The 26,437-nt window shown below is 53.5% G+C and overlaps 4 protein-coding genes across 5 annotated transcripts; all 4 read left to right on the top strand.

Annotated features, from left to right (window-relative positions):
* Positions 1–1,217: 1,217 nt before the first annotated feature.
* Positions 1,218–2,733, top strand: hoxa13b (homeobox A13b). The gene is made up of 2 exons (XM_086155890.1): positions 1,218–1,918; positions 2,015–2,733. Exons 1-2 carry the CDS (start codon positions 1,258–1,260, stop codon positions 2,254–2,256), a joined length of 903 nt encoding a protein of 300 aa, XP_086012016.1. The 5' UTR covers positions 1,218–1,257; the 3' UTR covers positions 2,257–2,733.
* Positions 2,734–9,525: 6,792 nt separating this feature from the next.
* hoxa11b (homeobox A11b) lies at positions 9,526–12,233 on the top strand. Of its 2 annotated transcripts, XM_086155052.1 has the most exons (3): positions 9,526–10,212; positions 10,288–10,382; positions 11,123–12,233. In XM_086155052.1, the coding sequence occupies exons 1-3, from the start codon at positions 9,536–9,538 to the stop codon at positions 11,353–11,355; spliced, it is 1,005 nt and encodes a 334-aa protein (XP_086011178.1). In that variant the 5' UTR covers positions 9,526–9,535; the 3' UTR covers positions 11,356–12,233. The 2 variants fall into 2 exon arrangements, with proteins under 2 accessions (XP_086011178.1, XP_086011177.1); XM_086155051.1 differs by having other exon boundaries at positions 9,526–10,382.
* Positions 12,234–15,991: 3,758 nt separating this feature from the next.
* On the top strand, positions 15,992–19,413 carry hoxa10b (homeobox A10b). Its single transcript, XM_086155049.1, has 2 exons — positions 15,992–16,884; positions 18,739–19,413. Exons 1-2 carry the CDS (start codon positions 16,050–16,052, stop codon positions 19,011–19,013), a joined length of 1,110 nt encoding a protein of 369 aa, XP_086011175.1. The 5' UTR covers positions 15,992–16,049; the 3' UTR covers positions 19,014–19,413.
* A 1,522-nt stretch (positions 19,414–20,935) lies between these two features.
* On the top strand, positions 20,936–22,553 carry hoxa9b (homeobox A9b). The gene is made up of 2 exons (XM_086155050.1): positions 20,936–21,468; positions 21,689–22,553. Exons 1-2 carry the CDS (start codon positions 20,991–20,993, stop codon positions 21,949–21,951), a joined length of 741 nt encoding a protein of 246 aa, XP_086011176.1. The 5' UTR covers positions 20,936–20,990; the 3' UTR covers positions 21,952–22,553.
* Positions 22,554–26,437: the final 3,884 nt, after the last annotated feature.

Below are 26,437 nucleotides of genomic sequence, written 5' to 3'. Positions count from 1 at the left end.
GCCCGACCATCGAAATGTGGAATATTTTGTCCGGAAACACTTTCACACGCTGCTTTGCGTGGAGGAAAAAATACACTGTTCTGAACTCCGAACCCACAGCCGGGCCCGCGCGTGTGCGTGTGCGTGTGTCTTCCATCACAACACACTCAGGAGAAACTTATGCTGCAAACTTTCGACGGCTTTATATTTAACGATGCGCTCATATTAGGGCAAATATAGTATTCATAGATTTAATCTTTTTAAACATATATATTATTGGCGCTACACTGCAACAAAAATCAGTATTATTATTTTTACTCTTATTATTATTCCGTGCGATTTGCCCAGTATTTTATTGAGTTCAAAAGTAACTCAAATAAACCGATCCGGAGGACAGAAATAGAGGAAATAGAGGTTCAGACATCCGGAGGTTCGTTCTCAAGGAATCTGTGCCAGACCCGAGGCCGCATTCAGCCCTTCTCAGCGGGAACACACACACACACGCACACACACACACACACACACACACACACACACACGCCGTTCCGGCCGGACTGCACCTTTCAACTTGACCTTGGCCTCCAGCAGCACCCACCGCCCGTGTGTGCGTGTGTGTGTGTGTGTGTGTGTGTGTGTGTGTGTGTGTGTGTGTTCCTGACACTAACCCGGTTTTTGGAGCGAGTCTTTCCTATTACAAAATTATTACTGGATTATTAACCTGTGTGTGTTTGTGTGTGTGTGTGTGTGAACTTTCCTTCCTTCCTGGGTTTATATCTTTTCAAAACTTGGTGTTCAAATATTTGGGACACTTCGGGTGGGAGTGGGAGTGGGTGGGGGGGGGGGGGGGGGGGGGGCAAAACTAGGACGCGCATGGAGAAGCACGCACCCCGTTCCCATCCACGGTTCCTTGGATGAATCCCAGATGAAGCGCGCAGCCGCTGCGCAATTACGCACGGCCGTGCCTGCCGCGGTGTGCGTGTGCGCGCTCTTTTCCAGAGCGGATGATGCCCCCCCTCGACCCTCGGACCCGACGGCGGGCCGGTTCCGGCCCCTGACCCGGGGTGGGGGTGGGGGGTCGGTACGTCGGTGTGCTCCTTTGCATATCACGTGTTTGGCCCCGTCCAATACCCCGCCGGTGTTGTTGCGCGCCGGTGCCGCCGCCCCCCCCTCACCCCGCCACCCCCTCCACTCCCCCCTCCGCCCTCCTCCGCCCGCCGCCGTGCGCGCTCAGTCGCGGGGGTGTCTGCGGAGGTCGGACGTCTCCATGCCGGCCGTGCTATGACCGCGTCGCTGCTGCTGCACTCGCACTGGGCCGCCGAGCCGCTCATGTTCCTGTACGACGGCGGCGCGGACGAGCGCGGCGCGGCCATGGACGCCTTCCCCGGCGGGAACTTCGCGGCCAGCCAGTGCCGGAACCTGCTGGCGCACCCGCCGTCGCTGGCGCCCGGGGAGCTTCCGGCGGCCGGCGCGGGGGAGGCGGGCCGGCAGTGCAGCCCCTGCTCGGCGGCGCAGAGCTCGCCCAACGCCTCGCTGCCCTACGGATACTTCGGCGGCGGGAGCGGCGGCGGCGGCGGCGGCGGGAGCGGCGGCGGAGGCTTCTACCCGTGCCGCCTGTCCCACGGCGGCGCGAAGCCGTGCGCCCCGCCGCCGCCGCCGCCGCCGCCGCTGCCCGCCGCCTACGGGGACAAGTACGCGGAGCCGCCCGCCGACGACTTCTCGGCCCGGGCCAAGGAGTTGGCCTTCTACCAGGGCTGCTACCCGCCGGCGCCGTACCCGCCCGCCTATCTGGACGCGGCCGACGCGCGCCACGACCCGCTGCTGCCCGCGGAGCCCGCCGTGTCCTACCAGCCGTGGGCCCTCGGGGGCCCGTGGGGCGGCCAGGCCTTCTGCGCCAAGGAGCAGCCGCCGGCCGGCGCGCCCTGGAAGTCCGCGCTGCCAGGTAGGCGTGCGGGGCGTGCGGGTCGGGACGCGGGGAGCGGGCACGACGCGCGGGTAACGTCTCCTCTTCTTCCTCCTCCTCCTCCCCGGCCCGCAGACGGAGGCCCCGGCGGGGACCCCGCGGCGCGCCGCGGCCGGAAGAAGCGCGTCCCCTACACCAAGGCGCAGCTGAAGGAGCTGGAGAAGGAGTACGCCGCCAACAAGTTCATCACCAAGGACAAGAGGAGGCGCATCTCCGGACACACCGGCCTCACCGAGCGCCAGGTCACCATCTGGTTCCAGAACCGGCGCGTCAAGGAGAAGAAGGTGGTCAGCAAGTTCAAGGGCTCCGGCACTTAGACGAGGAGAACACGCGTGGACCTCGTTCCGCTCAGGAACCACAAACTGCTGTTATTTATTTGGGCTCCGCGGCCTCCTTCTCCGAGAAGGTTCGCCTCCAGATCCCCCAAAGGTCACCTGGAGAGGATGAAGAGCAAGAAGAAGAGGTGACCGCAACTCCTTCTCATTCTGTCACACCGAGACCCGATTCTGCCTTGAGATTCTTTTTAAAAAGACAAACAGTTTGACAAACACACACACACACACGCACGGCTTCCATCCTTTTAAATATCACACTCTTTTTCTTTGGATTGTAAACCCGTCCCTTCTGGGACCGGAACCGGGCCTCTTCTCCATCCAGTTAACCGGATCACGGACGATCCGGTTCCCTGGATTCGAACCGGGGACCTTTTCAAACCTGTACAGTCTCTCCGGCGGCTGCTCTGCCTTTTTACCGCCGCAGCCGCGGCTTTTCAAATAAACGTCGCATCGAAGGCGCATCGAGCCTGAGCTCCTTTCTTTGCGTGACGCCTGCGACCCGCGGACACGGACGTCTGGACCCCACGCACACACACACACACACACACACACACACACACTCCTGGCGTGTAAATATCAATTTCATCATGTCAATAGCTGTTCTTCTCGCGGAGGCCGATGCGGGCTCTGCAGGCCCCGCAGGCCTGCGGGACCGACCCCCCCCCCCCCCCCCCCCGGCCCAGGCTCCCGCCTCTGGGAGTAGAGCGCCATCTAGTGGGCAAACACCGACAACGCGGCCTTTGCAGGCGTGCATGCATGTATATATTTGTATAGGTGTGTGTGTATGTATGTGTATGTATGTGTGTGTGTGTGTGTGTGTGTGTGTGTGTGTGTGTGTGCTCGCCTACCAAACCAGCTGTATCGTGCGTTCATGGTCTAATAGGTGCAGTGAGTGCCCTCATCCATGTCCGGCTCAAACATTGGCTCTTCTCTGCCACACGTCAGAGACGCCAGTGTTTCCTCGTCGGTTCTCGGCCTGGAAAGTAGCAACAATTAGCATGATAGCTTCTGTTTGTTACATCTGAGCCGTGCGCTTCTACAGTCCAGATATTACGCTCCGGCCTGATGTCGGGATCTGAAAGTTCCGGACTGGGAAAAGCCTCCCTGTTTGCATTCTGACTGGGTGGACGTCTAATCTGAGGATCTTCTCCGAGCCGAGGTGGAGACGGAGTGGGAAAGTGACGGGTGGCCTCCGCTGAGGGCCGACGTCCGAGCGCCGTGAGGTCACCGCTGAGGTCGCCGTGAGGGCGGCGGTACGACCGCGCTTTCGCAGCGCTCGCCTTTGCCCTCGACCCCTCAAATGCCCCCTCACCTTTCCACTGAGTCGGTGCGCCCCCCGCAGGCGGGGGAGGGAACTACGCCCCGGCCTCATCCACCCGCCACTCCTTAAAACCCTGGGGACGTTGGTGAGCGTGTGCAGGCCCGTGCACAGCCTCGGGTAGATGTTCACACACACACAGACGCCACGGCTCCACTTCTAATATGCACACTTTCAATATCAAGTCATTTCATGCGCGTGATGCGCCACTATCAGATGTCCAAGTGTCTAATCCCGCTGTTTCTGGACGCCACGCCGCACCGGAAGTGGCAGAGCGTCACCTGGCCCGCCTGGCGTGAGGTCACCAGGGTTCTGCAGGGTCACGGGGAGAACAACCATGAAGATGAAGAAGAAGAAGGTCCTCCTCTTCTCTTGCGCTCCTCCTCCCGCCCGCCGCCAGCCTCCTGATAAGGTGTGTGTGCTCACTTCCGGTGCGTCCTGCGTGTTCGTGTCCAGCCGTCAACGCGTCCCGCGTGGTTCCGCCGCCAGCTCCCGCGGTTTGCCGGCCGGACGCCTACGTCATCAGCCTGCGCGGGAAAACCCGTGAAGGAGGCTGGTGGGGGGAGTGGGGGGGCGATAGCGAAACAAACGTGACCGTGGAGGTCACATGATCGATACGTCATCTGCTTGACCCGCGTCCACTGACAGCCGCCGGATATAAACGTACCTGGAGAACACCGGAAGTTTGTTGATGTTTCCTCCCTCGACCCGGGGCCGCGCGGAGCAGCACGCCTCGCGCCTCTGCTCGTGAACCTTCGATACTCCGGAGCCGATCGATCGATCGATCGATCGCTGGATATCAGGAAAGTCAAGACGGATCCGGATGTAAAGCTGAACGACAAGGTTTGACTGAGCTGTCTTCACGCTGCTGTGTGTGTGTGTGTGTGTGTGTGTGTGTGTGTGTGTGTGTGTGTGTGTGTGTGTGTGTGTGTGTTTGCGGCCTCCAGGCTGAGATCACCTTTCTTACTTTCTTACTTTCTCACCTTTCTTTCGTTGAAAATTAGCCGTGCGTTATTAGAGAGTGTGTGTGCGTGTGTGTTATTGACAAGGCGAACAGGTGTGTGATTTCTATTGAGCGCAGGTTAAAATAGTGTATTTCAAAAAGAGTATAGAGTCCCCCCCGTCCCCCCCCCCCGTCAAATCCCGTCCTCCAGACCGGAGCGCGTTCATTTCCTGCAGTGAAGAAGTGACGAGCGGTCACCGCTCGTTGGATTAATTCGTTAGTTACCGTTTCGACGTCTGTTCAACTGCTTTTTTCATTTGTTTTTTTGTTTTTTTTTTATGTTTTTTTCTTTCCAGATAAAATAAAAACGTCGATCCGCCTTCACGGTTATAATTGAAGTCTCAAAAAAAACAACTTTAAGTTCGGTTTGAGTTATGCGTTTTTTTTCTCTCTGAGGAAAATAAATAAGTCTAGTGATCTGTAAAGTCAGACAACAAGAGGAATGTAAAAGTATTTGCAGGGAATGTTTTTCTCTTAGTTTGTGATCCGAACGGTCCGGTATTTAGATTTAAAGCGTTTATCCGCTCCAAGGCTGAGCTCTCATTATCTGCTCGTGTTACAATATCATTCAAGCACCTGGAGACGCTTGTCGGCTAAACGCGGCTCCTCGCGTGATCTAGTTTCTCTAATTGCTTTTTAAAGTGCTTTCTCAATAAAGTTGATTGATTGATTTAATAATTTAGATTAGCTTCGCTTGTCCGACATCTGACGCGGGAATCACAGAGTGAAACAAAACTCTCCGGTTGTTCAACATTGGTCCTGTTTATTCTTTCTAATAACGCAGAATTGTATTATGTTTTCACCAAGCAAAATCAGTAAATAAATGAATTAAATTAAAATAAAAGATATATATATATAAATTTAATTTATATATATATATTTATAGATTTAGATTTATATATATATATATTCTTATAAAATTATCTACTTAATCCAGTTGTGCTTCCGGCGCCCACCAAATTAAAACGCCTTCCGGTCCAATTACTGGTCGTTGCCACCTGTGTTCTATTGTGAAAATAGCGACCGGTCCACCGGGCCGGAACACCGGGATCATCTTCCCGTGTCACAGACGAGCTGGCGGGAACGGGCGTGTCTGCGGCTTCCCGGACCTGGACGCCGGGCGACGCCCCGGTCCGGACCCGGCCGGGGCCCGGGAACGGCGAGCTTAACCCGGGATACTTTCACCAAATGAAAGCCTTTAAATAACCAACTGGACCGCGAGACGTCCGGATGTCGCTATAATTCAAATGGAAAATGTTGTTACTCGAATTTCTTAATAAAGAGGAATTCAAATTTTAGATTCATTAAAAACTTTAGATTAGTCTAAATCAAATAAAAAAATAAAACCGGTAAATGAACCATAGTTGTCATGTTTGTAGCGAGAGGGGATTATTAAATGTTATGATGTGGCCATTTTGGATTGAAAACAGAAAAATGATGAAGTATTTATTTAATGTCTGCTCTCCTGGAGAACGGTGAGGTTTCCGGCCCGCCGGCGTCCCGTGTCGTTCCCCCGCATAAAACCACATCCGTCAGAGGCTATCATGTACATTTAAAGTAAAGTAAAAGCACTTTATGGCGTAACAGCGTGACTGAAACCATTTTCCTGCCGAGCCTCTCCAAATCCGTCCGTCTCTCCAACGTCAACGTCGTCGTCTCAGGAATCTTTGTGTTTCTTTTTCCTTACGGGGGAAATAAAAGTCAGCTCCCCGTCAGCTCTGTGACCGATGAGGAAGATCTTTGTGGCGCGGCCGAAGCTCGCCGTCTCGCCGAGGGCCTTATTTCCTGTGGTAGCCGCTCCGGAACAGCCTTTTTATTGTCCTCTGTTTTGACGGGGGATCCGACGGTTTGCTTGCAGCTTATAAAGCGGCTGAACTTTGACCCGCGCCGCTTCCACACGAACTTGGTGATTATCTGTCGCCTCTCCTTCCCCGTTCGCATTAGGGTTTGGAGGCGGCGGGTCGTGCCGGGTCGGACCAGGCCGGGTCGGGCCTGCCGCTATCAGAAGCAGCTCCGGCGGCCCGCCGCGCCCCCCCATGGGTTTCTGGACCTTGAGTGGCGCGGGCTAAATCCCGCATTTTCACGGAGGCTTCCGGCACCTTTGTGGCTCCCCGCGTGACCGGACCAACAAACGAGTAGCGTCGCGTTTTCCTTTGCGGAGCGTTAAGAAGGCGGCGGCGGCGTGTTTGTGCCGCTGTCACATCTCCGTTGGCCTTTCGTCTCGTGTCGTCTTTTCATACGAAACTAATCGGGATTACGTGGATCAAACGCACGGATTTGCCGTCCCCGGAAACCTTGCCGAAGGGGCTTTTTTGAACGGGGGTGTTTAAGAGCTCGACAAGTAGCCCTCTGGCCCTTCACCACCATCGTCTGACCGTAAAAGCCTCCCGCGCCTCGGTGTAATCCTCTATTTTGTCCCGCTTCCTCTGATATCATCGCCATGGCGACGCGTGGGCCTTTGATCCGTCCGTTGGCCGGGGCTCGTCGAGAGCAGAGGCTAAAGTAAAATAAAACATGAAAATGAGAGCGCGCTTTCCACCGGCCTCCTTCAGATCTACATCTGGGGGTCGAATCATCCAGGACGACCGGGCCGTGTTTTGTTCCTTCCCGCCCGTCGACGCTCGGCGCGCCTTGTTGCCAGATGTGAACATCATGTGGTCGTGTCTCTTCATGGGAGCTCGGAGACTGACATTTCCATTTTTATTTTCTCAATAACGCTTTCCTCCTGCCGCTCCTGGCCCGTACTTTTGACGTGCGTGTTCAGTATTTGCCGCACGCATCCGTCTTGGGAGATGCGTGAGAGCGCCTCCCTTCCCGCCGCCTGCACGAGCCAACATGGCGGCCGGGGATTCGGTCACCGCTTTGGGATTTTTTTTTTTTTTTTCCTTTCTTCTGCACGGCGGCGTCCGGAGAAACACTGCCCCCCCCTTCTCCCCCATCGCTGTTGAGCCGAGCCTTCAGCTCCGGGCCGAGCCCGAGACCCGGGACCTTCCTGACTTTGTCCGGAGGCCCGGCGTGCGCGTCGGCCTCCTGGCGCACGGCGCCGGCGTGGTGGGATGTTCGGTCACAGCCACGTCGCCTTCTTCAAATTCCTCCGGCGCGTCTGGATTACAGAGCTGCTCGGCCGGGCCGCTGTCGAGCGGCGCCCTGCTGAAACGCGCCCGCTAAGAGCTTCTCCAGCTGCGGGTGGAAGGTCTAGATGGTGGTCGGGAGGAGCGGCGCCGCGCCTTCCAGACGCATCCGGGACCCGAACGTGAATTGCCGGGTTTTCTTTTCCTCAGGAGCCCCCCGGCCGTGAAGCCGCGGCTCCTCCGCCGCCTCAGGTGGTTTTCCCGCTCCGAGCTGGACGTTTTCTTTTCCGCGCCGCGGGTTTTCCCCTCGGAGGAACTCCTCAGGCGCCGCAGAGGAGTGGTGGGCGGCGACGCCCCCCCGGCTCGCCGCCGACCCGAGAATCTAATCCGCTTTGAAACACCAACTGGCAAATCTTATTTTGGCTCCGGACGCGGACGCACTCTCAGTTTGATTGTGGGGTCCGGCCGCGGGCCGAGCTCCTCGGCTCCGCCGGAGCCCAAATGAGAAACACGTTTTATTGAAAGTCAAACATGATGGATAAGATCCGTAAATATCTGCAGGGTTCCGCTGGGAGGGAACCAAAACAACACGATACGAAACCCCGCTCAGAAACTAAATCACACCTGCAAGAGTCAAATGTTTTAGCTTCTTGTTTGTTTTTTTGTTGTTTTTCTGGAGCAAAAATTCCTAAATCTTTCCAATAAATGCATTCTTTATAATAAAACATAATATCTTCATTAGTTTTTTCTCCTTTGTCACAAAGGGCTTCTTGCTGTTGACATCGGTGTGGTTTGATTCGCCAGGCAGGAGTCTTTTCACGGTCCATTGGTGAGCTTTGAAAAAATAGTTGGTTTAGAGGTTCCTCTAAAGATCTAGATCTTCCAGAGGAGGCAGGAAGAAATATAATTCTAACTTTTCTTCACGTGAGGTTGAATCTCCTTTGTGTTCGTCTCGCCTCCCGCCGCCGCTTCCTTCATCTCGCTGGAAACTATTTATTGTAAAGGACGCAAACACACACTTCCTGTTTGAGCTGCACAGGGATTACGGACGGGATCATTTATAAACACACTGTGTGTGTGTGTGTGTGTGTGTGTGTGTGTGTGTGTGTGTGTGTGTGTGTGTGTGTGTGTGTGTGTGAGATTATATATATCCCATATATGTGTGTGTGTGTGCGCCTCATTTTCTGCTCTTTTCTCCGTAAAATGACAAACCTCGGGTCACGTCTCTACTCTCCTCCCAGATCCACACTCTCCGTGTAGGTTGCACGCAGTGCGTTCCACGCGTGGGGAAAAACCCTCAACACGTCTCCGGGTCATTTGTGATGATTTTTTTTTTAATTCGTGGGCTTAAACTAGAGGTGCAGCAGGGGTGCAGGGTGACCCCCTGCCTCGCCACGCGTGGAGCGGATTCATCCTTGGGCGGCTGCCCAGCCGGTGCGCCGAGGAGGAAAAAGAAAAAGAAAATAAAGTGTCAAAGTCACTTCCGGTTTTCCCCTGGCGGACACGAGAAAGCGTCGGTGTTTGTGTTTCCACGGGCCCGCGTGTCTTTCCACGGGGCTTCCCGGGGTTAAGGTGAGGTTGAAGGTGACGGCTGCCGGCCCGCGCGCCGCCGAGCCGCGGGTCCCGAGCAGATGCACGCATTTCTGCTTTTATTTTTTTCCTCGAAGAAAAAAAAAAAATGAATCGATGGTGAAAAGAAAAAAAAATCCCCTCTTCCTCCTCCTCCTCTTCCTCCTCCTCCTCCTCGGTATTTTTCCTTTTCCCACACGGCCGTGGGCCCACTTTATAAACTCATTGAATCATAGCCCACTCGAGGCGTAAGCGCCGTGTCACGCCGTGCCAGCGGTCACATGGCCCCGGCCCTCAGGAATGGACGGATCCCCACGTCAGCTCGTACGTCTAAGCGCCGCCGCGCCGCCGAGCTGCGCTCACAGTGAGTGGAGCGCGGCGCCGCGGAGGAACTATGCGCGGGTTATCCTAGGACGTCTGCAGCGCCGGAACATGGATTTCGACGAGCGGGTGTCCGGGGCCAACATGTACCTCCCCAGCTGCACCTACTACGTGTCCGGCGCCGACTTCCCCGCCCTGCCGCACTACCTGAGCCAGAGCCAGGCGTCGTGCGCCGTGGCGTACCCGTACCAGTCCGCGGCGCTGCCGCAGGTCCCCGCCGTGCGGGACGTGGCGCTCAGAGACTACGGCGTGGACGCGCCCGCCAAGTGGCACCCCGGCCGCGGGAGCCTGGCGCACTGCTACGCGGAGGACGCGGCGCACCGGGACGGCTGGACGAGCCCGGCGCCGCCGCGCCACGGGGACCCGCTGACCAAGGGCGGCCCCGCGGGGGGGCCCGGCGGCGGCGGCGGCGGCGGCGGCGCTGGCGGCGGCGGGGGCCCGGGAGGAGGCGGCCCGGGGCCGGGCTTCTACGGCGGCGTCGGCAGGAACGGCGTGCTGCCGCAGGCGTTCGACCAGTTCTTCGACACCGCCTGGGGGCCGGACGGCGGCGCGACGCAGGCGGCGGCAGCGGCGGCGGCGGCGGCGGCGGCAGCGGCGGCGGCGGCAGCGGCGGCCGCGGCGCACACGCACACGCACACGGACGCGGACAGACACGCGGCCAAAATCGTGAGCCCCGCGCCGGCGCATCCCGGCTCCGACACGGCGGACAGCTGCAGCCCCAAGTCCTCTCCCGGTCACGGCGAGGAGACCCCGAGCAAGAGCGGCGGTGAGTGCAGACCCAGACCCCCCCGCACCGCACCGGGCTGCTTTCACGCACCGAGGGGGAGAAGTAATCTCACTGTTAAACGCTTTTATTTGCGCTTTTATAAGCCGCTCGGTTTATGGAGCCCAGGGTTCGAACCGGCAACTACAACCGGCTCCGGTATTAACGACGGCATCACGTGCTTGCGGTTGAAATTGGCCGTGAAGAGTTTAGTTAGTAGTAAGACCCCCCCTCACACACACACCCCACACACACTCACAAACACACACACACACACCGCGAACAAACTCCATTTACAGACTGGATTACAGCGGATTTAGATTGTAAACAAACCAAACCGCCATGTTTAATCCGCGCGGACGATGTTTTTCATGTTTCCCAAATCCACGCCGGCGTGGAGAGGGATGTTTATGCTCTCCAAGGTGCCTGCGTGTGGGGGTGAAAGCCCGCAGCTGGCTCCCGCCACGGCCCAATCACACCGGAGAGCCGACGACGGTGTTTGCCCTCGGGATTCTTCTCGTATTCTTTGAGATTTGCCCCTACGGACCGTGACGTGAAATGCGTGTCAAGTCCACTGTTTGTTTACAAATGCGGGCCGCGGAGCGGAGGGGGACCCTTGAACCCCGGAGCCGCACTTCCGCCTCCGAGCGGCCTCTGAGCCGCCGTCCACATCCACATCCACGTCCACACCTCCATCACCCCCTCTCCCCCCCCCCACCCCCCACCCCCCCCTCTCGTCCCAGGCGGCCCGAGGACGCGCAAGAAGCGGTGTCCGTATTCCAAGTACCAGATCAGGGAGCTGGAGAGGGAATTCTTCTTCAGCGTCTACATCAACAAGGAGAAGCGGCTGCAGCTTTCACGCATGCTCAACCTGACGGACCGCCAGGTGAAGATCTGGTTCCAGAACCGCCGCATGAAGGAGAAGAAGCTCAACAGAGACCGTTTACAGTACTACGCCACCAACCCGCTGCTATAGAGCGGGAGGACTCACCGGGAACCGGGGCCCGGAGCCCGGGGCCCGCCGGGCCGCCCGCCGCTCACCTGGACGGAACACCTGCCGGTGCGTGCCGCCGGCGCCGCGGACGGATGTCAGCTCTCCGGCCATTTTATTATTATTATTATTATTATTATTATTATTATTATTATTATTATTACGAGCGTTTGTGTGAAGTGACGTCGTTGCGTGTCCAGTGCGCTCACACGGAAAACAATGGGAGCGCGAAAAACCCTCCTCCGGTTCTCAGCCTCAATAATAAGCTACTTTTGAAAAAAGGTTATATTTCTACGGTTTCCGCTGTTTGTTGTTGTTCTTTATTTTTCTTTAGCAACAGCAGCAGCAATAACAACAACTCCCCTACCCCAAAACAAATTAAATACACAATAAAAGTCTTAATAGTTCTGAAACTGTAAATGTTTTTCTCCCAGATCCACGCACGAACACGCAAAGTGACGCTAACGGATCTTCTTTACCTGCAAGTTTTAAACTCACAACGACGATTGTGTGTGTGTGTGTGTGTGTGTGTGTGTGTGTGTGTGTGTGTGTGTGTGTGTGTGTGTGTGTGTGTGTGTGTGTGTGTGTGTGTGTGTGTGTGTGTGTGTGCTGTGATCTCGTGTCACCAAATGTCGCCGTGTCGTTTTCGGGGTCGCGCCGTGGATGTGACGTGTATTTTTATTCTTATTTTATTTTTTAAACTTTTTTCTTATGATTGAACATGTGCGTTTGACGCGCCCCCAAAACCAGCGCGTAAAATAAAGTGGATTATTCCCCTGACCCCCCCGCCCCCCCAACCCACCACTTCATCCACCCCCACTCGTGAAACGGTGACAATAAAAGGAAAGAGAAAGAGCACAACCGAAACCCAATCCCATCTATTTGTTTTATCCGCCTGTGTGTGTGTGTGTGTGTGTGTGTGTGTGTGTGTGTGTGTGTGTGTGTGTGTGTGTGTGTGTGTGTGGGGGGGATTAGATGCATGACAGATCTGCCCCCCCCCCCCACTCCACCACTCCCCCCCTTCAGAAACCGGATCCGCAGCATATATAACCCAAACCGGGTCCAAAGGTCTCCGCGGTTTCCGGAGCGGATCCCGGTCCGCGCGCTCCTCCGGGGACCGGAAGCGGTTTTCCCGGTGCACGGGAGCGGGGCCTTCGCTGTCACCGCCGCGCTGCTTTCTAGCTTCTTCAATGGATCGACCACAAAAACAAGATGGGATCCGCGGCGCGGCCACTTCCGGCACCTTTGTCCGGCGGCTGCTTCCCGTCCCGCCGCCCCGCAATGCTTTATTGGCGCGGGGGGAGCGGGGGGGGGTCTGGAGGAGGAGGAGGGGGGGGGGGGGGGGGTTAGGGGGATCTAAGGGGGGGGGGGGGTGTCTGTGGCCGTGCGTCAAAGGCCGGGCTTCAGGCGGCGCGTCTCCCTTTCTTCCCGTTGTTTGGGACCCCCACAAACCCCCTGAATGGCCCGCCATAAGCGGCGATGGCCCCCGGCGGCGCGGCGCGTCCTGCGGCGTCTCCTCCCAGGAAGGCGCCTTTCAATGGACGCTCGTCCGCCCAGTTGCTCCAGTAACTCGGCCATAAACACGATTCACTGCGACCATAAAGGCTGCGCACCGACCGCCGCTCCGCTGCAGCAACGGCACCGGACCAGGCCCATGTGTGTGTGTGTGTGTTCGTGTGTGTGCGTGTGTGTTTGTGTGTGTCCGTTCACCCCACTGGGTGGCGCCACTCCGATCAATGTCATTGCCGTGAATTGAGATATGGAAGAAGTTGTCGGCGCGGCGCAGCTCATCCCGGACCGCCGCCGCCGCCTCTCCTGGCCCAGAGGTAGGAACACACACACACACACAGACACACACACGCACGCACGTCCGTCAGCCCGACCGCCCTCCGTGGACGAGCACCTCGCTGCAGGTGGAAGAACCTGGTGTTAAACTCGACCCACGCCGGGTGACCTGTTTACAGCACAGACGCCCTGCGGGTTCCTGCGGGTTCCTGCGGGATCAGCACACGACGGGAGGCTCCACCCGGGCTCGAACCCGCAAACTGATGAGAGGGAACCGCACACACCGCACAAGGGCCCCGGCGGCCTGCGCTTTGTCTCCCTGATAACGCTGTGTCTGTGTGTGTGTGTGTGTGTGTGTGTGTGTGTGTGTGTGTGTGTGTGTGTGTGTGTGTGTGTGTGTGTGTGTGTGTGTGTGTGTGTGTGTGTGTGTGTGGATCCATTGGATTTACAGAAAGAAGAAAAACACATTTTCCTCTTTTATCATTTGTTATATCTGATATTTTGATACTGTATCAAACAACTATTGTTATTCTCTGTGTGTGTGTGTGTGCACGCACGCACACAATTAATGTATGTGTGAAATTTAAAGTTATTGGGAGATTGAGTGTGTGTGTGTGTGTGTGTGTGTGTGTGTGTGTGTGTGTGTGTGTGTGTGTGTGTGTGTGTGTGTGTGTGTGTGTGCGTGCGATTTTCGCGATTACCATGGATAATATGACGAGTTCACCTCGTTTTAAAATAACAATAGCAATAATAACAATAATAATAATAATAATAATAACAATAATAGTAATTCCAACATCACTAGAAACAGCAACAATTTTAATAATATAACCCATACATTATAAATAACAGCACTAATAGTAGAAAAAAGAGAAACAATATCTGTAATAAAGCAATAACAACAGAAATATGACTAACAATTATAGAAATGAAAATAATGACAACACAACCGTAGAAACAAGAGCAACAATTGTAGGCATAACAACAATAGTAATAGTAATAACAGCAATCATAATTGTAATAAAAATCAGCCAAAGATAGCAAATGATAGTTATACCAGTAAAATAATTGTAAGAACGACAATAGTAAAAGGAAAGACGGCAACAATTATCATCGTAAAAACAATCATAATATCAATAATAATAGCAATAATAATAGTAATAACAGCAATAAAAAAAGGAACAACAACTAAAATAGTAATGCAATCGTAAAATAGTAAATAGTAAAAGAAACAACAGCTAATAATAGTTAGAAGACGTTCAATCATAGCAATCACAACAACAATTCAAGTCGCAACGCCAACATTATCTTAGCTTATCTTACAATTAGAGTCACGGAAGCAATAATTATAATAACAGCGGCAATTCAAGAAATAAACCTCACAATAATCACAGCAACAACTGCAGTGATATCCGCGGGAATAATATCGATAATAATTGTACAAGAATAATAATAGTAATAAGAGCATCTGTGAGGCGGTCGGTGTCGCTGGAAAGGTGTGTTCCGGGCAGAAATGATCAGAAACTCGGACGCGAGTCCGCCGGTCTGCAGCCCCGAGCCCGCGGACGGATGGGCGGGTCGAGACGATCCCCACGATCCCCACGGCCACTCCATCCGCGTCACCGACTAATTCCTGGAGACTCTCCTTCCAACCGGCACCTTTCTAGCAACATCGATTATCTGCAATGGTTTTTTTTCAAAACAGTTGTTGTTGTGTTTTGGGTTTTTTTCGTGTGTCCATCTCGCGCCTGCGCGTTTCTACGTCCGACATGACGTCATCCATTTATTTTCTTATTAAAAAAAAAACAACCGTTATATTTTATTTTTTCGCCTCCACTTTCAATAACCGGCCGTAAAGGAGGCTTAAAAATAACTTTAAAACAACCCGGGGGGGGGGGGGGGGGGTCCTGTAAATTTCCTTGCGTGAGCGTGGAAGATGGTGCGTTCACTGGCCTTTGCAGACGAAAACTGCGTGCTCGTGCGCGTCCATGAGCGCCTGGCGATTTAACAGGATGATAGAGATTAATAAACCTGCTTTTTTTACCCTTTATAATAAAATAAAATCAATTGTCGGTATCGGACGGCCGCCTTCTTCTGGTGTGTGTGTGTGTGTGTGTGTGTGTGTGTGTGTGGACGCAGTGTTCCCACCCGAGTCCCAATCCTGCAGTGTGTCGACGAGGTGTTGTTTCTTCTCCTGGTGGAAGTGACAGGAGAAAGAAGCCGCGCCGAGAATCACCGGCGGGGACACACAAAGACCCCACGCCCCCCCCCCCAACTCCACGAAACCCTCCATGTTTTTTACAGTGCAGTAAAAAGCGGCCGTAAAGCGCGGCGTCGTGCACGATGGTTATTGACGGCTTCCGGTGGCGTCCTGCGTCCTGCGTGGCGTGGCGTGGGTGTGGGTGTGGGTGAGGGTGAAGGTGAGGGTGAGGGTGAGGTTGAGGGGTCCACCTTCACCTTCTTTTGGAATTTTGGAGCAAGACAGACACACACACACACACACACAAGCCCCTTGTGTAGTTTTCTCGATTTAGCCTAGAAGTGTGTCCGTGTGTGTGTGAGAGAGAGAGAGAGACAGTGAGAGAGAGCGTGTGTGTGAGTGTGCCTGTATGATAATGTGTGTGTGTGTTTGTAATTGTCTGAGAGAGAGAGAGTATATGATAGTGTGTGTGTGTGTGTGTGTGTATGTGTGTGAATAATAGTGTGTGTTTGTGTGTGTGTGTCCAGTGTGAGGGGGCGGAGCCTGCAGCCGCCCGCGGTCCTAATTGGCTGCGTGCTGCGGGCAGGCGCGCGAGCCTCGGTAATTATTCCGCGATGCGTGCGCTCCGGAGATGTCCTCCGCGCACGGCAGCACGCACGGCTCCGCGCACCCGCCGGCACAGTGCGCCGCGACGATGACGTGCCCGGGCAACCAGGCGGGGAGCTCCTTCTTCGTGGACTCGCTGATCGGCGGCCGCGTGGACGGCGGGGCGTACTACCCCGGCGGGGGCGTCTACCTGCCGCCGCCGCCGCCGCCGCCGCCGCCACCACCGGCCGAGTACTCCTACGGGCCGCCCGCCGCCGCCGCCGCCGCCGCGGCCGCCGCCGCCGCCGCCGCCGCGGCCGGAGCCTGCTTCGCGGCCGCGGGCAAGCGCGGCGAGCCCGGCGGGCCGGGCGCGCTCCCGCCCGCCTCGCCGTACGGTCCCGCCGCGGAGACGTGGCCGGAGACGCCGAGGTCGTGCCGCGGCGCCGAGCCGCCCGGCGGCGCGCACATGGCGCCGTGCTCGTTCCCCCCCAGCGTGAAGGAGGAGAGCGGCTACTGCCTGTACGAGTCCGAGAAGTGCCCCAAGGCGGCGGCGGCGTCGATGGCGATGGACGACGCGCCCTTCGGGACCGCCGGCGGCACCGTGCCGGTGCCCGGCTACTTCCGCCTGTCCCAGACCTACGCCGCCTCCAGGCTGTACCACGACATCCCGCCCGCCGCCGCCGCCGCCGCCGGACCCTTCGCCCCGCCGCGGGCCCCGCGGCCGCCGGACGCCGCGGCGCGGGACTCCCTGGAGCCGCTGGAGCCGCTGGAGCCGCTGGAGCCCCTGGAGCCCCTGGAGCCGCGGGAGCCGAGGGAGCGGTGCCGCGAGGAGGCGCCCGTCCCCGGGGCGGCGGAGGACGACGGCCCGCTGTCCTCCGACGGCTCGTCGTCCCCGGAGCACGGAGAGAGCGGCGCGCTGGAGGCGCCGCACAAGCCCGCCAAAGGTGACGTGGACGCGCCGCCTCGCACATCCGCACTCCGCCACAACATCACGATCACGCGCGGCGCGTCTCAGGTGCGCCGCTCACCAAGCCGCCGGCCAATCAGCATTTCACGCCCAAAAACTACAAATGACGGCTGGGAACTACAAATATCGGCTAAACGCGACATTCCCCGGATAAAAACTACAAACGGAAGCTAAACCCTCCAGGTGACAGCTAAAAGCTACATAGCACCGCGAAAAGCTACAAACGGCAGCTAAAAGCTACCAAGACACCCAGAGCTCTTAATTAAAGCTAAAAACTATAAACGGTAGCACAAACCTGTAGACTACGGCTAAAAACAGCAAACAAAAAACTAAAAACTACAATGGAAAAAAATAATGCCGATAATAAGCGACGGCTAACGAGCACAAACATAAACTACAAACTACGGATAAACCCAGACCTTTAACTTACTGCTCATAACTACAAATGACAGCTTATCTTATTAAACTATGGCTGAATACCACAAACAAAAGCTTAAAGCTATGAATGACATCAAATGATAATAAATGACGACTAAATGCCACAAACGGCAGCTAAAAACTACGGAAACACCCAGACCCCTAACTTACTGCTAAAAACCACAAATGGCAGCTAAAAACTATACGCTACAGCTTAAAGTGCAAACGCCAGCTAGAAATGACAAATACACCCCAAAACTACAAATGACAGCAAAAAACTATAAATACACTCAAAGACTAGACATTTTAGCGCAAAACCGCAAATACACACCAAATGCCATATCACAGCTTAAACTACAAGTAACAGCTAAAAACTCCAAATACACCCACCCAAAAATGTAAATGTAGCCAAAAACTACTCGTAGATCCAAAAAGTACAAATCACAGCTAAAAACTACAAATGCACCCAAAAATGCAAATGGAAGCTAAAATGACAAATGACAGCTAAAAACAAGTAATACCTGCTAAAAACCTCAAAGGCACCAAAAAATCGAATGACACCTAGAACTGAAAAATGACAGCTAAAAACTAGTAATACCTTCTAAACACTACCAATACACTCAAAAGTACAAATGACAGTTAACAACCATAAAACACACCCGAAACTGAAAATGACAGCTAAAAACTTCAAATACCTGCTAATAACAACAACTAGAACCAAAAATACAAATGGAAGCCAAAACTACAAATGACGGCTAAAAAAATACAAATACCTGCTAAAAACCACAAATAGACCCAAAAATACAAATGAAAGCTAAAACTACAAATGACAGCTAAAAAATACAAATATATGCTTAAAACTACCAACAGACCCAAACGTACAAATGACAGTTAAAAACTATTCATACGCCCAAAATGCAAATGGCAGCTCAAACTACAAATGACAGCTAAAAAGTACAAATACACGAAAAACACAAATGACAGCTTAAACTACAAATGGCCGAATATTTGTGTAAAATCCAAACTCCAAAGGGCGCCCCCCCCACCCCCATCCTGCCGCCGTCCGGATAAATCAAACTCGCGTCTTTACGAGACTTGTGATTCGCTTTTTACGATGAACAGAAAAAGTGTCCGACGCCGGGCGACGCTTCGTCGCGACCTGCGCGTGCGTGTGCGTGCGTGTTTGACGTCTTATTAAAGATACATTTGGCCCGCGCTCGGAGCGGCGTAATGCGGCTCCAAAGCTTAATCACAGTGTGTGTGTGAGTGTGTGTGTGTGTGTGTGTGTGTTCCGGGTCCGCAGAGAAGCTGTTTGTGAGTTGTTTGGCTTCTTGCAAGATGTCTGAAAGATGTGGGTCGTCTCACCTGCTTCTCTCCCGTCCTCCACCACCTCCACCACCTCCTCCACCTGCAGGAGGCGGGAAGCTGGAGAGCACGGCCAACTGGCTGACGGCGAAGAGCGGGCGGAAGAAGCGCTGCCCGTACACCAAGCACCAGACCCTGGAGCTGGAGAAGGAGTTCCTCTTCAACATGTACCTGACGCGGGAGCGGCGGCTGGAGATCAGCCGCAGCGTGCACCTCACCGACCGCCAGGTGAAGATCTGGTTCCAGAACCGCAGGATGAAACTGAAAAAGATGAGCCGGGAGAGCCGGATCCGGGAGCTGTCCGGCGGCTTCGGCTTCTCCTGAGACTCGAGGCGTCCACGCGGGACGGGACCTTCCGCCCCCGCGTCCGTGCGTGTCGTCGTTGTGTCCCGTGTGACCGCCGCGTGCCGGAGCCCACGCGGCCTCCGCTGGAACCTGCATGCTGGACTGACCCCCCCCCCCCTTCCCTCGACCCCCGACCCCCGGACCCGGACCCGGACCCGGACCCGAGGTTCCCCGAGTATTTGCACACTTCTGGTCGGATTAATAAAAGCCATCCCTGCAACTGCGACCTTCTCACTTGTGTGTGCGAGCGAGCGTGCGTGTGTGCGTGTGTGCGTGTGTGTGTGGGTGTGTGTGTGTGTGATGTGGCGTGCTCCTCATCCTGTCTGACTATTTATTTGATTTCTATCTAATTTATTTCCACCGTCAGCGAATAAACACCAACGTGTCAAACACACACCGGAAGAGGTCGTTCTTGGCTTTTCACAATAAGAGCGTGGGTTGTTTACCGACGTGCGTGCGCCTCTTCGTTGTCTGTGTCTTTGTGTACGCACACGCACACGCACCCCCCCCCCCCTGCAGCAGAGCGGGCTGCGGGCTGGTCTAGGTAGTCTCATGTTGTTGGGCTTCCCGTTTCTCCTCCCGCAACAGGAAACTGCCTTGATCGCCTCGGTAAAAGTCGTCTGGAGAAAATCCTGGTACCGACCGGCGCGGAGGAGGAAGAGGAAGAAGAGGATGAAGGAGAGGAGGAGGAGGAGGAGGAGGAGGAGGAGGAGGAGGAGGAGGTCCCGGTCATTCCACTGTGCTTTGTTTTGAAATCCTGTTTTAAATACATCATTTTTGTCGTGCGTAAAACCATTTTTTAATTCTAAATTTGACAGGAAATAGAGATCATTTAATCTTAAAAACCTGATCCTTGCTCCCCCCCACCCCCAAAAAAACAACAAAAAAGATACACACGTAACCCGGACCAGGAAGTTCTGGGAAATCAATGGCTTTGTCTTTTTAGGGCTTGTTTTTACATTCATGACAGGGAGGGGGGCAGACAAGGCCTCGGTTATGATCATTGCAGTCCGCCATGTTGCCCCCCCGCCCCCCCTACACACACACACACACACACACACACACACACACACACACATACCGGATGCGTCTGCAGCGGCGGAAAAGGACACAAAGGCCGAGGTTTATGGCAGATATTCAGGCTGTAACTCTGAGAAAACAACTCAATTGCCCCGAAATAAAAAGGGCTGTTAAAGCAGATACGCGTCTCCTCCAGGCTCCTCCAGGCTCTTCCAGGCTGCTCCAGGCTCTTCCAGGCTGCTCCAGGGTGCTGGAAATGTTATATTTATAAAAGTACCGGAGGTAAAAGGCGGGAGTAGCTTTTGTTCTGAAGGGCTCTTCCGGTTGGGCAGAATTGGTGATAAAATAGAAATAAATATTTTTCTCCTTTTTAATAAACACACACATATATATATATGTAAGGCTTTTTTACGGCGTTGAGATAAATGTGAAAGGGTTGTCAGCGTCCTGGGCGTCATGAAATAATAAATTATCCTTGGACAAAATTCAGATATATGTAAGATATATATATTTTATAATATTTTCCGAGCGAACAGAGTAGAAATAAAAGGCCCACCGGAAGAGAAGACCCCCCCCCCCTGGACGCGTCCCTTTGGCCGCAGACACAAGAAAAGAAAATCATAAGGTTTATTGCTTATAAACCCGACCCCCCCCAGTAAAGCGCAGGGTGGGGGGGCGGGAGGGGGGGGGGTGCTATTAAAATATGGTGGTGAAAATGGAGGCCGTTTAGCGGCGGCGGATGATTTACTGCGGATTGTTGTGTCCCACGGTCACGTGTTCCGGGGCGCCCTATCCGCTTCCGGACGCGCTCCGAGCCGCGGGACGCGTCGCGCCGCTCGCCGGCGCAAACCCCGCGCCGCCGCCGCCGCCGCCGCCGCCGCCGCCGCCACCGCCGCCGCGCTGCGGGAGTCTGACGCGTCTTCTGGCGGCGCGGCCATGGCGACGCTGGGCACGAGCTTCTACGCCGACACGCGTGCGCTGGGCGAGCACGAAGACGCGGAATATGGCGGCCACGACCGCGACCCGCCGCAGGCCAAGGCGTCCATCTTCGGACAGTGGCCCCCCCCCGCGGGCCCCGCGCCGCCCGCAGCCTACGCGCACCTCCACGAGCACGTCCACGACGCCCCCCACCCGCAGCATTACGCGGACGCGGACGGCGCCTTCTCGCGCTCCTGGGCGTTGGAGCCGCTGTCCGCGTCCCTGTGCCTGGCGGGGCTTCCGGCCGCCGCCGCCGCCGCCGCCGCGCACTACCAGGTCAAACCCGAGCCGCTGATTGGCGGCGGCCAGTGCGCGACGCTGGAGACGCACGCGCCCCTCCTGTCGGCGGCGGCCATGGCGGACGTCGAGGCGACGTGCACGTCCGCGCCCATGGAGGACAGCCGAGCCGCGGCGGAGCGGCGGGACGCAGACGCCGGTAAGGAGTTCGGTCGTCACCCGGAGCGGCTCGGGGAGGCTCGGGGAGGCTCGGCGTCCCGCAGCGGCCCCGCAGCGGCCCCGCAGCGGCCCCGCAAAGAGAGAAACGCGTCGTGGACCGGAATCCCCGAGATTCCCTCCACATGCAAGCCGCGGCTCCCGGGCTTTTCTCCCGGCGTCCCTTAACCCGTCGCTTCCCGTCCGTCCGTCCGTGTCCGCAGGAAACCCGTCCTCCGGGTGGCTGCGCGCCAAGGCCAGCCGGAAGAAGCGCTGCCCGTACTCCAAGCAGCAGATCCTGGAGCTGGAGAAGGAGTTCCTCTTCAACATGTACCTCCCCCGGGACCGCAGGTTCGAGGTGGCGCGGCTCCTCAACCTCAGCGAGAGGCAGGTGAAGATCTGGTTCCAGAACCGCAGGATGAAGATGAAGAAGGACAAGAGAGACCGCAGGAGAGACAGTGAGCACGGCGGAGGGCCGAGGACGTGAGGAGGCTCCTCTTCCACCTCCTTCTTCTCATTCTTCTTCTTCTTCTTCTTCTCCTTCGTCTTCGTCCTCGTCGTCTTCTACTTCTACTTCTACTTCTTCTTCTTCTTCTGCTGCTTCTTCCTCTCCATGTGGTGCGTCAGTGCTTCCCACAAGGCTGGATGTTCTTCGGTATTTTTTTTATTATTATTACTATAACCATTATTTATTATAAGTATTATTTTATTTTTTTACTCTTGTTATTATTATTATTATTGTTAGAGAGGTATTTGACGCAGAGGTCGGTCACGTCTGTCTGTCCTTTTTATTTTCCTTTCAAATGTTATTTTTGTACATGAGAGTTGTTTTGTAGAATTACGCCGCCGCCCGTTTGTTTCCTTCCCTCCCAAATAAAAGGGAGTCGCACCCGCGGCGCGCACGGGATCCTATCTTTTGTTTTTCATTTTACATTTATTATTTATACTTTTTCTAAATTTGACGGCCAATTTTGTTTTTGTCAAACGCGAATTTTTCATGGTTGAATTTGTTTTGTTTCTTTATATTCCGGGCCGCGCGGCCGATTCTCTGCCTTCAACATTAAAACAGAGCATGACATCGAGGAGGCTCCTGTTTTGAAAAATACAAAAAATATAAAACCGACAGAATTAATTCAATGTTCACTTCATTTGAGAATTTCAGTGAAATTAAAACTCGGGTTGAAGCGTTTTAACCGCGACGACGAACGAAAAGCTGAGCGCGGCCCGGCGGGAGGCGGGAGGGACGAGCACGGCCGCCGAGACGAGCACGTTTCACTGGAAATACCGGAGAAAAATTGGAATCCATATTGATTCAATCGATCTGCACTGATCAGGAAATATCGAACATTTGTAGATGGAAAAAAAACTGTGTGAAGACAAAATTATTTTCATTTTTTTTGCTATTTGACTGTGTTTTCTCTTTCTGTTTCTCTAAAGGAAAAATGTGTGTGTGTGTGTGTGTGTGTGTGTGTGTGTGTGTGTGTGTGTGTGTGTGTGTGTGTGTGTGTGTGTGTTTGAGCTCCAGAGGCTGGTCGTGTCTTTGTGAGGCTGCTCAAGTATGTGATATTTGTTGCTGCGACACACACACACACACACACACACACACACACACACACACACACTCAGACACACAGACGGGTGGGGGGGTGAGGACGTCGGAGGCTGTGTTTTAAAACCTCTTTATGACTTTACGACCCCCCCGCCCCCCCGTCCCGCCGCAGAAACATCCGTTGAGTTTTTGTCGCCGCGAAGAAAAAGGGACGCGCTTCCTGTAAATTGGAGGTGCGCACGCACACGCACACGCACAGGCCCCATGTTTTCTGATGGGATGTAAAGTGTTCAGACATTCATCTCCTCCGCAGTGAATTGAAGTCTAGTAAATGTGTGTGTGTGTTTGCGTGTGTGTGTGTGTGTTGTGGGGGTTCTTTGGGGCTCTTTGTTCGGTGTCCCGGGTCCCGCGGCCGCCAGCAGGGGGCGCCAGCGGCTCGCCGGAGCCGCGGCCGCCATGATGCCTTCACGGACCCGTCTCTTGTGTCCGGAGCCGCTGGAAGAGGCGGTGGTTTGTCTGCTGGGCGTCCGAGTCAGAGGAGTCACATGTCGGCCTCCTCCTCTCCGCTCCACACGTCTTCCTCCTGGACGCCTGGAAGAGGCTTCCGGAAGAGCGCTGTGGATTTTCCGTCCCGGTTTCCGCTCCTTTCGCGGCCGCTCGGCTCGGATCGACTCGGAGGGCTTCGACCGCGGGACCCGGTCCAGATACATATGTGGGCTCCCCCATACCCGGCCCCCCGGGCCCTCCCGCAGGCCCTCCCTCTCCTCCCGCCTTCCCTCGGCTCCCTCCTTGGCCCTACAAGGTAATCCGGCCACGTTTGCTTTATGAGGCTCCTCTGCTTCCCAGGGAGGAGAACATGGAGGAACCCTGGAGAGGGAGGGCATGAAGAAAGGAAAGGAAAGGAAAGGAAAGGAAAGGAAAGGAAAGGAAAAGAAAGGAAAGGAAAGGAAAGGAAAGGAAAGGAAAGGAAAGGAAAGGAAAGGAAAGGAAAGGAAAGGAAAGGAAAGGAAAGGAAAGGAAGGGAAGGGAAGGGAAAGAATAGGAGGCAGTTGCTCAGTCCTGGATTTTTTTGGCCAGGTGACCTTGTTGACCCCTATTCATCAAACCTGGTGACGCACTTGCCGAGTGTGTGTGTGTGTGTGTGTGTGTGTGTGTGTGTGTGACCTCACTGAATTCCTCGATGGAAATAATGATGTTTTTAACATTTTTGGTGATATTTGAGCAACAACACGCAGGGTTTTATTTTGCAGCAATTGGAAATATTGATCATTATTTTTTAATTGAATTTAATTTAATCAACGTCTCAACCAGGCTTGGCTGATGTTGGTGTAGATGTTGATGATGTGAAGTCAGAGGAGGCTCTGACCCATGGGGGGGGAAACACTCCCAGTACGAATCAGCTCAAAGCAGGAATCATCCAGACCTCCATCACCCGATCAATCACATTGATCCTTTTGCTCTCTATTGCTGTTCCTACTGTCACGGGAGCTGGTACTCGTAAGTCTTACACACACACACACACACACACACACTCACACACACACACACACACACACACACACGCACACCCACACACAAAACACACACACACACATATATGCGCAAACACACACACACACACACTCACACCCAGACGCACTCAAATAGACAGATATAGATACATTGAATATATTCATTTGTTTCTGTCTATCTATCTATCTATCTATCTATCTATCTATCTATCTATCTATCTATCTATCTATCTATCTATCTATCATCTGTATAGATTACACACACACACACATTCAACCTCACAATAATAGATAGAATGATATGTTTTCATATCTGACTGTATGTGCAAAAATATATATACATCTTTATCTACAGATTCTCACTCATTGATGCATGAACAAACACAAATATTTATGTAGCTTTCTGTATCTATATAACTTCATTAACTTCATGTATCTCTTTATAGATATAATAAAAATGTACACACACACACACATAGACGGATAGCATAGACACACATAGACACATAGACGGATAACACACTAACACACACAACACACACACACACATTCCAAGTGTATACCAAAGATGAAATATAGGTGGGTAGGACATTATATTACATTAGATACATATTACATTATACAATTTAATACACACACACACACATATATATATATATGTATATATATATATGTGTGTGTGTGTGTATTGTCACCTTCCTAAAATAAGTATTTTTCAGAAAGCATAAAAAGGAGCCATATGTTCAAAAAGGAGTTAATTTTTGTAGTAAAAAACTGATATTGGTGATTATTTTAAGAAAGTGATGATACATACATACACTAAACACACCCTCTCTCTCACACACAAACACACACACATACACACACTATATATATATATTCTATACATACACACAGATGTACATTTATACTGAGATCAAATATGTGTGTGTGAGTGTGTGTATGTGTGTGTTTGTGTGTGAGAAAGAGTGTGTGTTTAGTCTCAGTGTTTCCCAGTAAAGTGTTGTTTCCTATCAGATCTGGAAACATCTGACTCTTCAGCAGGCCATGCAGGAGGTCTGGAGTCTCCACATGCCTGAGGGGTTTGATTTACACCATCCAGAGTTAAACACACACACACACACACACATTCCCAGGCCTCCGCTATCTGCCCTCATACATGGATGATTTGCTCAGCGTTATCTGTCACATCTCTTCATGAAGCAAAGGACTCGGTAAATAAACACACACGCACGCGAGCACGCACACGCGCGCGGGAACGTGAAATACGATATTTGGGCGTTGAAATCTCGTCCCATAAACGCACCAACAGACCATAATATCCGGGAGAAATACACGCTCGCCTTCTCCTCCCATTTGTTATCATTGTCTCTGAATTCCACGCCCCCCCCACACCCACGGGGGGGGGTCATACTGCCTCGTCACGCCACCGGGACGCCACCTTGACGTAAACGAATTAGTTAATTCATCGACTTATTGATCTGAAGGTGCAGCTTTGACCAGCACATCTATCACTTTTACTTTTTAAACATTTCACACACACTTTATTTATTTTTGGTTTCGTCCACACACTCATTCTTTTTGCAACAAAACTCATCCGAAGCGAGTAAAAGTTCAGTATCAACGGTAGGGTAAGATTATTATTATTATTATTATTATTAGTGGAATTATTATTATAAGTATTATTATTAATATAATTGCCATTAATATCATTATCGAAAATATCACTGGTATTATTGTCGTTATTATTGTTGTTATTGTTATTACAGGGATAATTATTTAATCTTTTTGTTGTTGTTTTTATTTTTATTATGACGTGGATTATTGTTTATTATTATTATTCGGATTGTTCTAATTGTGCTCGGGATGGCAGGAGTGTACACCTCAATGAAATAAATGGAATGACACAGGTG

This window comes from Fistularia commersonii, chromosome 11 (assembly GCF_037954325.1).
Source record: "Fistularia commersonii isolate RoL2024-O1a breed Wild chromosome 11, RoL_Fcom_v1.0, whole genome shotgun sequence".
Taxonomy (NCBI): domain Eukaryota; kingdom Metazoa; phylum Chordata; class Actinopteri; order Syngnathiformes; family Fistulariidae; genus Fistularia; species Fistularia commersonii.
This window is presented reverse-complemented; position numbering and strand designations above follow the sequence as displayed.

Bases quoted from the DNA above. Each gene is read 5' to 3' on its own strand.
- hoxa11b (XM_086155051.1), top strand. From the start codon at position 9,536: ATGGACGGATCCCCACGTCAGCTCGTACGTCTAAGCGCCGCCGCGCCG. The intron at 10,383-11,122 runs GTGAGTGCAGAC...CTCTCGTCCCAG, and splicing joins GACCCCGAGCAAGAGCGGCG to GCGGCCCGAGGACGCGCAAG.
- hoxa10b (XM_086155049.1), top strand. From the start codon at position 16,050: ATGACGTGCCCGGGCAACCAGGCGGGGAGCTCCTTCTTCGTGGACTCG. The intron at 16,885-18,738 runs GTGACGTGGACG...CTCCACCTGCAG, and splicing joins GCCGCACAAGCCCGCCAAAG to GAGGCGGGAAGCTGGAGAGC.
- hoxa13b (XM_086155890.1), top strand. From the start codon at position 1,258: ATGACCGCGTCGCTGCTGCTGCACTCGCACTGGGCCGCCGAGCCGCTC. The intron at 1,919-2,014 runs GTAGGCGTGCGG...CCCGGCCCGCAG, and splicing joins CTGGAAGTCCGCGCTGCCAG to ACGGAGGCCCCGGCGGGGAC.
- hoxa9b (XM_086155050.1), top strand. From the start codon at position 20,991: ATGGCGACGCTGGGCACGAGCTTCTACGCCGACACGCGTGCGCTGGGC. The intron at 21,469-21,688 runs GTAAGGAGTTCG...CCGTGTCCGCAG, and splicing joins GCGGCGGGACGCAGACGCCG to GAAACCCGTCCTCCGGGTGG.